Source organism: Lepidochelys kempii, chromosome 3, assembly GCF_965140265.1.
Source record: "Lepidochelys kempii isolate rLepKem1 chromosome 3, rLepKem1.hap2, whole genome shotgun sequence".
NCBI lineage: Eukaryota > Metazoa > Chordata > Testudines > Cheloniidae > Lepidochelys > Lepidochelys kempii.
The window spans coordinates 142,783,417-142,795,704 of NC_133258.1; the positions used below are offsets into that span (position 1 = coordinate 142,783,417).

The following is a 12,288-nucleotide window of genomic DNA, read 5'->3' on the forward strand; positions in this document are numbered from 1 at the left end:
CCCACTACTCCAGGTCCTAAGCCAAGGACCCTGTGGCTAGCAGCCACCTGCTGCTTCCTTCACTACTATCTATTGCAGCATTCCTTGGGCTGCTTTCCACTATGTCCTATCAGCTTGTTGGGTCCCCAGCCTGTTCCCTGTTTAAGCAGGGTCTCTCCCAGGCCTCCTTGCCCAGAGAGTCCATAACAATCTCTGCCCTGTTCTCTCAGGTGTATTCACCTGGTGCGCTTCTAACAGGTCTCTGGCCCTTCTTGTCAGGGCTCTTTCTCTGAGGCCTCTGTGCCTGGAGAGCTTCACAGTCCTGCTCCTGGGCAGGGTTTCTCCCCAGTCTCTGACCTGTGGAATTTCCCAGCCTGCGACTGCTCTGTCCAGTTGCTGCAGCCTTCTCAGCCAGCCAGGAACAACATTCTTCCTCCTCTAGCTCCAGCCAGCAACTGAGCTGTCTAGGTCCTGCAACTCCTTTTATATGTGCCTTCTAGGCTCTGATTGGCTGCCTCCCCTGCAGCCTCTCTAGGCCACTTGGCCAAACCCCACTCTCTTGCCTTTTTCTGGGGCAGGGTGTGGTAGGACTGCAGGGCCTTCCAGAGGGCGGTACACCATCACAGTTTGTCACAGAGAAAGCTAAAAAGCGCAGAGTGATGAATCTTAAAAATTAACATAGAAAAAGAATATTTTACAATCTGATGGACATTTCTGCCTGGAGTATACCAGAAGGTCAGATTTGGAGGCTAAACTGTTTGGTCATGTTTTAGTATATTTGAGACATGTTGCTCAATAAAGCTTCAGTAATCCTGTGTTTAAATAGCTTTTGTTTAAAAAATTTTCGGTTTTGTTTTTTCCCGTCTGTTATGTAAAAGTAACTGTAAAATTGAACACCAGACATCGGTAGGTTCCTTTGCAATGGGGAGAGTTATAACCTCACATCTTTCATCTCTGCTGTTATTGCAGTGTGGAAATTCTAGGCTGCATCCAGGATTATTTAGGATTTTGAATCTCTGTCTTGTTGTATATGCACTGTTGATATGTAATTGAGCACAAAGCTTAAAAAGACACTTGAAACTTTATTTTAACCCTTTTGAGAGTGGAAATGATTGACAGCAGCCACTTCAAAGAGAACTGGTCTTAAATCCATCCAGACACATGGAATTCCTCTATCCCCAGTTTCAGTGAAGTAAATTTCAGTAGATACAGATAGCAAAAAAGCGTAGAGAAGTGAGAAATGAGCATGAAAGAAGAGAGATGAAAAATAAGATGACTAGCATTTCATGCAGTATGACCCTTTCTTCTCAGTTCCTTATTGGGATTCCGAGCACCTTTATCTTTCCAGCTCCTTGAAAGTAAACGAAGAAACTGACCTTGTTCTGTAAATCTTACTAGAAACAGTCCTGGAGAAAAGGGACAATTACTTTGTTGACATTTGGTCACTCTAGGTGCTCAGAAGACTAAATAAGGAAGTAGTTGGATCCAGCATTTAGCTACTTAGTTTAAAAGGTAGGAGACTGAGCTGTTTCTGTTTAATCCTGAGGAAGTGAGAAACCCCTGGTGATTCCTGCTTCATGTGGGCAGCAGCAGGGAGGGCCAGATTGTTGGTTCAAAACCAGTCCTGGAGACGAAGGAAATCTTTAAGCTGTGGTGACTGTATTGAAGGGAGAGATATCATGGCCTGGTAGCAGGGGGAAGTCTTATAACTTTGATGGGTGGTGAAAGACTTGGTGTCATAGTGGCCATGGTGGTCGGAACAAAACTTTAGTCCCATAACAGCAGGCAGAACAAAGGGTAGGGAGGAGACAATCTTTGATCCCAAAAACAATGGAGAAAAGGGAACTGGGGATGGAGAAGGGAGAGTATGAAAGAAGAGAACCAGAGCAGAGTAGTAAAATCAGGATTAAAAAAACAAAACAAATGAGAGAGAGAGAGACACACACACACAGAAAAGAATAGTATATTTCTTGGAGAGAGAAGAGATGAAAGGATAGTCATAGATGCCAGTATGATTTAATGAATTGCAGTGGAGCCATCTCAGCAAGTGACTTTGTGACAAGATTGTTGACATGTTTTCTGGCTTGAAGTTGGTTGACTATCTTGTTGAAAATAATGTGATAGTTATTTCAGAGGCTCTTTCTGGTATGAGTAAAACTAAACTATATGTAATGACGTGGGTTTTTTTTAGATTGCAGATTTAACTGTCACAAACGTTGTGCATCTAAAGTACCTAGAGACTGTCTTGGAGAGGTGGTGTTCAATGGAGGTAGGAAAAACATGTTTTCAAATAGTGAAATATCTCTGGAGACATAACAAAATACACAAACCTTATTTTTATTACTTTCTGATCCTGTCAACTCTGAGTATTTTAAGGCTAAAGTGTGTTAAATGCCCTTTTCCACTCCTCCTTTTTTCTTCCTGGAGAAGAATTAGTCCCTATGAGGTAATTGAGAATTAAAGGTTTGGTTTTAAGACGTGTCTTTCTGGTAGTTTAAAACTTACTTAAAAAATCTTGGCAAACTCAGTATACTTCATTTGATATTTCTCTTGAAGTTAAGAATTAGGAACATTTTTTCATGTCCAAAAATGAATTTAAATTGTGATCAGTCTACTCAATGTTTTTCATGAAGAACAACTTTCTTTGCAGAAAAAAGGACCATTTTTAATGGGGTAAAATGGAAAATTGCATAGGGAAACATTCTCTCTTAATAACACATTTTAATGGCCAGTCAGCCAAACAATACTTTGTAATGTGCTAGTAACATTTCTGTACGTATCTGGAGAAAGAATTTCCATTAACTTTTTAACTTGTTGGAGCTTTGGTTTGTTTAATGGGACTCTATTCCCAAAGGGCTTGGGGGGAAGTGTCATCTCTTCCTAAATTCTTGAGGTTTTGCCCTTTCCGATACCATTTTTCCCTTGGCTGTCCTGACCCATTCAAAAGGGAGGACATAGGCTTGATTCTCCATTCTGTCTGAGCTTTGTGAAGATAAGATGGAGAGGGAGAGTCATAGATGAGTGATTGTATCTCCCTGGTTCTGGGCCACCTGGCAACATAAGTGAAAGCTTCAGGGGAGCAGTTTTAATTTATGCCAGTGAAGAACTGAGTGTGTACAAACTCCGTTCTGTAACATCTGCCTTTGGATTGTCCCCAACACCCCCCTCCTCTGTATGCTGGGGTTGGAAGGTCAGCTGGCACAGGGGGAAACTTTCCATTAGTGGAGAATTCCCTTGAACAAGGAATTGACCATCTCTAGCCACTTGAAGGCCATTTTCATTACTCACAGCATATGTGGTACAAAATAACTTTAGCAATACCCGTGAATCCAGACCATAGAATTTTGCCTGTAATTTTCTTATGAGGACTGTTTTGGCCTGACCTCCCTAACCTGGCATGATGTGAAATGAGGCCTGCAATATGTATGTTCTTTATACTCTTCTGCATCAATACTGAAAAAATATAGGGCTCTTGAATGGTTTCGCAGGTGTGATCGACAGTCTTTTTGTTTGTCTGTGACTTGATTTTTGTGTGTGTGTAAGACTAGATCAGAGGGGAGAGTTCTATGACTTGTCATTAACTTAAGATAATTCTATCTGTTGTTAGAACCTTCTAGTCCAGGCCAAGATTTGGACATGCCAATGGAAGTTGACAGCAATGAAATAAACAGTGACGGTAGTCGGGGTTTGGATGATGCAGAAGAACCTTCTCCTCCAGAGGACAAAATGTTCTTTTTGGACCCTTCTGATCTTGATGTGGACAAAGATGAAGAAGCTGTCAAAACTATCAGGTAAGCAGCAACAAAGATTGTTGTGCTACAGACATTCCATTCCCCAATACTGTATACTAAAACACAGTTTTTTTGCAGAGTTCCAAATTTGTTGTTGCTGGTCAGGTCTTCATTTGCACAGTTTTACAGAACATTTAGTCCCAAATAAAGCTGAAAACCAAGTAAATTAAAAGCCTAGATATATGGTGGGATTTTTTTTTCTTGCAAAAGCTGCTGAACTGTGACTGTGAACCTGGAAATAAATCAGCTTATTGAAAAATGTCTAGAACTACAGATTAGTCCAGGGGTCTCAAACACACAGCCCACCAAGCTCCCCCCACCTCGCCTACTTCTGGGCCAGGGGTGGGCAAACTACAGGCTGCAGTTGAGATTGCGTCCCCTGGTGCTGCGAGCCCTGCGCTGCTCCTGGCACCACATCCCTGCTCCCGGCACCACCGGGGTGGGGGTGGGGGTGGGGGTGCACAGAGAGCTCTGTGTGTTGCTCCCAGGCACTGCCCCCTGCAGCTCGCATTGGCTGAGAATGGGGAACTGCAGCCAATGGGAGCTTCAGGGGAGGTACCTGGAGGAGCGGCAAAAGCAGTGCACGGAGCCCTGTGTCCCTCCTCCCCCAGGGGCAGCAGGGACGTGGTTCCGGCCACTTCCCGGAGCAGAGCGGCGCAGGGCTGGGGCCTGGACAGGCAGGCAGGGAGCCTTCCCTGGCCCCGGTGCGCGCTGCTGCAACCCTGGAGTCGCTCTAGGTAAGCGGTGCCGGGCCGGAGCCCGCACTGTGTACCCCTCCTGCACCCCAACCCCCTGCCCTGAGCACCCTGCACCCCCTGGGGTCTGGGAGGGGGCGGAGTTGTGGTGGGGACTTTGGGGAAGGGGTTGGAATGGGGGCGGGGAAGGGGTGGGAAGAGGCGGGGCAGGGGTGGGGCCTCATGGAAGGGGTGGAGTCGGGGCAGCTGGGCAGGGGGGGTGTCAGTGATGTGGCCTTCAGGCCAATGCACTAGTCCTCATTTGGCCCTCATGGTCTTTTGAGTTTGAGACCCCTGGATTCATCAATGGAAAATGCCTTGCTGACCAAGATCTTCATGCCTATTTTATGCTACTGACCTTGGACCAAATTCATTCCTACTGTAAACAGATCTAAATGGCTTTAGCCCTTGTGTTTTAATTCCTTGTGAGCTGGACTAAAGGAGATGATATTTTAGTTTTTGTAGTTTAGATTTTGATGTGAGTGTTGATTTCTCTGTGTACAGCTTGTATACCAATTGTCTTTACTTACATAAAGTGGGGGGTATTGACGGTTTGAGAGGAAGAATTTGGTATCTGATTTGATTGAAATTAAATATCTTCTTGGTCTTGAATAGGGCAATCATTATCCAGTTTGGGTTAGTTTACTTTATTTTATTATGTAATTTTTAAAAATTTCTTTATTACTTTGAAAAGTGTCAGCTGGATTCTCTCAAGCCTTGTTTGCAAACTATTCCCACCAGTGCTACCACCACTTTCTGGACAGGACATTGGTGGTTTTTACTGCATAAACCTGCAGATTTAGTTAATTCATTTATAAAAATGTTAGAAGCAGCCAGAGCCTTGTCTGCACTTGAGCTAACACTAGTGGGATGATTATTTTTTTGGTAAAATTGTTTAGTGCAGGCATGGCTCAAATGAAGAAAGTCCATTTCTGGCCAGGTGGACAGCTTATGTCACATGTGTACAGACACAGATGACCAGTGGAATAGCAGTATTATGGAATAGTGTAATAAGTGGAACAGAATAACAGTACATAGGCATTAGTGATACTATTTTCTGGTTGTTGGAGAAAAAAAATGACCACTTCAGTTAATCTTTAGTGAGATGGCATTATTTCTCTAGTCATTCTAATTCCAACCAGGCATACCTTATCTTCAATTTTGTAAACATATCACTCTGTTGTAAATGCTTTGGCATTTGTACTGAGGAAGCTAGTAGCAGCCTTGTGACAACGTGTTGCAGCTGAAAAATCCTGCTATTCAACTGGATGATCATTATGCTAGTGACATTCAACTTATTTAGAAGGTGACCTTGTCAATCAAAGAAATAGCATTTATAGGTAAGAAAAGATGTCTGTTCCTGAAAACACACAGTATAGTACTGGTATAATTGTCGTCAAATTTTAATGGTTTCTGATTAAATTATAACCTTTTTTAAAATTTAGTCCATCAACAAGTAATAATATTCCACTAATGAGGGTTGTACAGTCAATCAAGCACACAAAGAGGAAGAGCAGTACAATGGTGAAGGAAGGATGGATGGTTCACTATACCAGCAGAGACAACCTGGTTAGTAGCTTTAAGTTTCTTCATATATCTATTTTATTTTAAGGGTTACTTGTTTAAATCAATAAATTAATTTCCCTTTTGTTTTAAAAAACTGGTTTAATAATGTATTGACGTCCTTGTTTAGAATTTAATTTGAATATATTTAGATGTATGCAGTAACAATATGACTAAGGAAATCTAGCAAGACTCAATTCCCTGTTTGCTAGCCCTGAAATTATCTAGGCTTTCTATCAACTCCATAAGGATGTATTTAGTAGCAACATCTATGTATCTTTCTCTTATATGGGGCCAGATTGCATTTTCCCATCCTACAGTGGCAAGATTCCTTAAGGGCTTCATGTTTTTTCCCCAGTTTCCCCCTTTTGAACCTCAGTAGACTGTTAGCAGAGTTGATGGGCCCTTAGCAACCTGTTCCCTGTGCCACCTGTTGATGAAGTTTGCTTTTGTAGTAGTCCTTACATCAGTTCAAAGGGTAGAGGAGAGTCTGGCTCTCATGATACGTTCTCCTTGTTTCAAGATGATGGGGGTCAGTCTCCAAGTTTTCCACAAGGTTGTCTCAGAGTTCCAACCAATCCATTCACCTCCCAGTTTTCCCCCCCCTCAAATCTCACTCAACTCTTGGGGAAGCTAACCTTAACTCAGGTGTTGTAGTAAAGACGCTAAACTTTTACATCAACAAGAAAAAATCATTCAGTAACATACCCGGACTATCCATGGTGTTTGCTGATAAGAGTTAGGGGACGACTTGTATTCTCACCAAGGGTGTCTAAGCGGGTCTTCAATTTTATAAAAACAATTATGGGCTAGCCAAGTTAGATTCCACATTAGCACTCATTCCACTAAAGACCAGGCAGCCTCTGCTGCCTGTTTGGGGAATGTCTTAGTACTTGAAATTTTAGGGTAGCTACAGGGAGCTCTATCCACATCTTTGCAAGACACTACTGTTTGCCAGAGGCTTCCAGATTGGCTATCCTGCAATCATTTTTTTAAGTAGGACTCCTGGTACCCACCTCCAAGCAAATAGACAGCTTTTTGTTAGTCACCAGGAATGGAATGCAGGTGGACAATCACTCAGAGAGAACAGGTTTCAAAGTAGCAGCCGCGTTAGTCTGTATTCACAAAAAGAAAAGGAGTACTTGTGGCACCTTAGAGACTAACAAATGTATTTGAGTGTAAGCTTTCATGAGCTACAGCTCACTTCATCGGATGCATTCAGTGGAAAATACAGTGGGGAGATTTACATACACAGAGAACATCAAACAATGGGGGTTACCATACACACTGTCCACACAAGAGATCCACTTCCGGGACACTACAGTGCTAATAAGCGATGGTCACATAAACACCACCCTATACCGGAAACCTACTGACCGCTATTCCCACCTACATGCCTCCAGCTTTCATCCAGACCACAGCACACGATCCGTTGTCTACAGCCAAGCTCTACGATACAACCGCATTTGCTCCAACCCCTCAGACAGAGACAAACACCTACAAGATCTCTATCAAGCATTCTTACAACTACAATACCCACCTGCGGAAGTGAAGAAACAGATTGACAGAGCCAGAAGAGTACCCAAAAGTCATCTACTACAGGACAGGCCCAACAAAGAAAATAAAAGAACGCCACTAGCCATCACCTTCAGCCCCCAACTAAAACCTCTCCAACGCATCATCAAGGATCTACAACCTATCCTGAAGGACGACCCATCACTCTCACAGATCTTGGGAGACAGGCCAGTCCTCGCTTACAGACAGCCCCCCAACCTTAAGGAAATACTCACCAGCAACCACGCAACAAAACCACTAACCAGGAACCTATCCTTGCAACAAAGCCCATTGCCAACTGTGTCCACATATCTATTCAGGGGACACCATCATAGGGCTTAATCACATCAGCCACACTATCAGAGGCTCATTCACCTGCACAGCTACCAATGTGATGTACGCCATCATGTGCCAGCAATGCCCCTCTGCCATGTACATTGGTCAGACTGGACAGTTTCTACGTAAAAGAATAAAGGACACAAATCAGACTTCAAGAATGATAACATTCAAAAAGCAGTCGGAGAACACTTCAATCTCTCTGGTCACTCGATTAGAGACCTAATCTAAAAAGTGACAATTCTTTAACAAAAAAAACTTCAAAAACAGACTCCAATGAGTGACTGCTGAATTGGAGTTAATTTGCAAACTGGATATAATTAACCACTCTCCTGCTGGTATTAGCTCATCTTAAGTGATCACTCTCCTTACACTGTGTATAGTAACCCCCATTGTTTCATGTTCTCTGTGTATATAAATCTCCCCACTGTATTTTCCACTGAATGCATCCAATGAAGTGAGCTGTAGCTCATGAAAGCTTATGCTCAAATAAATTTGTTAGTCTCTAAGGTGCCACAATTACTCCTTTTTTCAGAGAAAACAGTTACTCACCATACACTAACTGTGGTTCTTCAAGATGTGTCGTCCACATGGATTCAATGAACCATCCTCCTTCCCCACTACTGCAGTATCCTCCTCTCGGATTCTGTATCGGCAAAGGAACTGAGGGATGGTTGGGCTTTCTCAGCCCTTAATACCCGTGGGTGGGAGCTGTGTAAGAACACTTAGGATGCAGGTGTGGCCCCCACGGACACTGCTAGCCAAAAGAATCTGATCTTGCCTGCATGGAGCACATGCACCATGAGTGGAATCCATGTGGACAACACTTCGAAAAGAACCACAGTTACCATAGGGTAAGTAACCATTCTTTCCAATTTGTGGAATGCGTCTGTTCTTGAGTTTTAAAAATTGGCGTATGTATCCCAAAGTACATACTGCTTCATGCATCCAGTGTAAACTGAAAACTCTAGCAGCGGTAGCCTGATGTGTGCAGTATATCATGTGTACCATAAAACCACTCTACATTAAATTTCTGGAAACTGAAGTTTTAGCAGTTTTGTTTTGTTTGTGTCTGATGATCCTCTGTGGTATGTCTTGTAGAGAAAGAGACATTACTGGAGACTGGATAGTAAATGTCTTACGCTATTTCAAAATGAATCTGGAACAAAATATTACAAGGTAAGTAATAATACTCAGCAGTTGTATAGCACTTTACTTGTTACTTTACAAACATCCAGTTTATTCTCAACAAACCTTTGAGGTAGAATGATAAATATTATCCCTGTTTTATAGATCAAAGCTGAGGCAGAAAGGTTGTGATTTGCCAAAGGCACCAGATAGGAAGAGCTAGGACTAGAACCTTAGGAGCTCATGCTTCCCATTCCTCTGCTTAATCACCTGGACTAAATGTCTCTCACTTTAAAAAAAAAAATTTAAACGGTTATTTAAAGGCGTGTTAGCTTAGTATATGAAGTTTCTTAGCAGTTATTGGATAGTTTGGCTAACTGGTGATACCCCATTGTAGATGTAGATTGTGTGTTGTACAGTTGGGGCTGTAGCTTAGAATCACAGCAGTGTAGGGCTGTAAGGGACCTTGAGAGGTCATCTAGTCCAGGTCCCTGTGTTGAGGCAAGATCAAATATACCTAGACTATCCCTGACAGGTGTTGGTGTAACCTGTTCTTAAAAAGCTCCAGACATTCCACAACCTCCCTGGGAAGATTATTCTGGTGCTTAACTATCTTTACAGTTAAAAAGTTCTTCCTAATATATAACCTAAACCTCCCAGGCTGCAGATTAAGCTGATATGACATGTCAGATTTTAGAAAGAGAATGCATTGGAAAATAATTTTTCTTTTGTAAAAGGTATTGGTAAATAAATAACTATGAAAGTCTCAGGGCCTTGACAAAGAGTTTAACGTGGATGATGCTCAACTTTATTAAGGGATTTTCACTCCATATTACTTCAGTCATCTGCTCTCATTTCTGTAACTTGCCAGCTCAATCACTTCTGACAGATGGCTTTGTTAAAAGCTGGGGTCTTCTCTTACTATACATGTTGACTGTAAATGTTCACATGGGCTCCTGTATTTACTTTTAAGTTCCTAAGATAAAACTGAAATTGTTCTCTGAGGAGTAATTAACCAAGATTAGTTAAATGCATTTCTTTATTCTCATCTTGCTGTGCAGCCCAATCAGTAAATAGTCAAGGCTTGCCAATAATTCTAGCAGGTTATTAATATAGTAATACATTTTGTAGCGAAATGCTCAGAATGTGTTGATAATTTAAGCAGAGATTTTTCCCCTCTTGCTGAGCACATTCAGGCTGTGTCCAAATCTTGCAGTTTCTTCCTCCATAACATCTCTAAGATCCAGCTTCTTCTCTGTGCATTCAGCTAAAATTCTTGTCCAGGTCCTCCTCCTTCCTATCTGGAACAATGCAATCTTCTCCTCTGAGACCTCCCTGATGCTCAAATTGCCCCATTCCAGTCCATTCAAAACATAACTGTTAACATTTTCTTCACTCGTTGCTCACATTATGTTACTACCTCTTTAAAACCCTCCACTAACTCTTACTTTTCTACTATTTGAAGGCTTTTTGTCCTCACCTTTAAAACTCTTCACAATTTGTCCTTCCTACTTATCCGCTCTTGCCTCTTATTGAGTGACCCTCTCCTCTCACTACAATGCCAGCCTAGTTCACCTGCTTGTCCAGTTTTTTACAAATGTCTTTACACACGCTTTCCCACATGCATGGAATGCTGTCCCCTAACTGGTCCATAAACTTACAACTCTCTTTCTTCAAATCTCTCTCCAAGTCTCACTTCTGCCATGGTACTATGGTAATTTGCCAGCTGATAATGGCAAGGTAGAATGCCAGTGGGATTGTCTAATATTTATATAGAAGGGAATTCTTTAGTTTTTTGTAATAGTGCATGTAACTTGCTTAGGTAACCACATATTCTTAGCACTGTTGCCCTTGTCCTTTGTCTCCTATTCCTTCTTGTTTTGGTCACGCTCACTTGTTGTATCTTCTCTGAGCTGTAAACTCTTCATAAAAAGGATTGTGTGTGTATATTCGGGACCTAATGCAATGAAGTCCTAGCCCAAATACAAATAATACCGCTATTTAAAAAAATAAAACAGTCCTATTACTAAGAGCCTGATCCCATGATGTTTACTTAAGCTGTGCTCCCATTTAAGTTAATGATGTTTCTGTTTGGCTTGAGTACTGGATTGGGCCCTAAATATGTATGGAGATAAACAACAATGTTGGAAATCTCTCTGGGCTTGTATATAGCAGTTTGGAAAAATTGTGGCGTTTGTAGCAATATGAAGTTTGACATTACCAGAACATCCCGTTCAGTAACTGTAATGACTCTTAACTTCAAGAAAGAAGTTCCAATATGTTATAGCTACATGTACGTTTTCAATTTTTTTAATGCTTCATATTTTTCTTCAGGAGATCCCACTTTCAGAAATTCTCCAGGTGAATCAGCCTCGAGATTTCTCAAACATGGTGCAGGGCAGCAACCCACACTGTTTTGAGATCATCACTGACACCATGGTATACTTTGTTGGCGAAAATAATGGCAACAGCCATCACAATCCTGTTCTTGCTGCCACTGGAGTTGGACTTGACGTAGCTCAAAGCTGGGAGAAAGCCATCCGTCAGGCTTTGATGCCAGTCACTCCTCAAGCTAGCGTGTGCACTGCAGCAGGACAAGGAAAAGATCACAGTAAGCAGGCAGACAAGGCACTGTTGTTCATATACTGAAGCTGTTACTGATTTAGGCTCCAGTTCAGTAAAGCATTTAAGCATGTATTTAAAGTAAAGTATTCATGTAAATGCTTTGTTGAATTGGGGCCTTACTTAATTTTTAGACACATGTAGAATTTTATTTTAATTGTGAAAAGAAACCTTTTCACCTGTTGTAGCACCAAACAGTAGTTAAGAATCTGTTGTCATTTCTATCATGAATGCATATTACAAAACCTTTATTGTAGGACTGTAAAAGTCACACGTAGCTGATGCATTTAATACAGATCATGACTAAAGTACTTCTTTTAATATAAACTTTAAAAAAAAATGGGTTGTTACTTTAAGTGAAATTTCTTTAAGTTTGTGAGATTTCAGATACTTTGTGGTACTGTCCCCCTCATCCCTTTCACATATGTAATGCCTCTTTGTAGTTATACCCTAGCTGTAAGAACAAGGAAGGGAGCCGATAATGGAATGTAAATACTGCCAGTGGTGGGATGAACTCCTTCTGCACTGAAGTTGTAAAAAGGCAGAAGAAAGGCACCACCCTTCCTTCTTCACCCTTCTTC

At 41.8% G+C, this 12,288-nt stretch overlaps 1 protein-coding gene across 5 annotated transcripts in view; it reads left to right on the forward strand.

Annotated features, from left to right (window-relative positions):
• Positions 1 to 12,288, forward strand: part of PRKD3 (protein kinase D3) — an 80,530-nt gene that overhangs the window by 47,184 nt on the left and 21,058 nt on the right. For 4 of the 5 annotated variants that reach the window (XM_073338343.1, XM_073338346.1, XM_073338345.1 and 1 more), the window contains 5 exons: positions 2,171 to 2,248; positions 3,587 to 3,770; positions 5,950 to 6,073; positions 9,059 to 9,136; positions 11,420 to 11,696. In XM_073338343.1, the coding sequence (XP_073194444.1) occupies positions 2,171 to 2,248; positions 3,587 to 3,770; positions 5,950 to 6,073; positions 9,059 to 9,136; positions 11,420 to 11,696 (741 nt within the window). The remainder of the gene's footprint in view (positions 1 to 2,170; positions 2,249 to 3,586; positions 3,771 to 5,949; positions 6,074 to 9,058; positions 9,137 to 11,419; positions 11,697 to 12,288) is intronic. The other variant, XM_073338344.1, reaches the window with a different exon arrangement.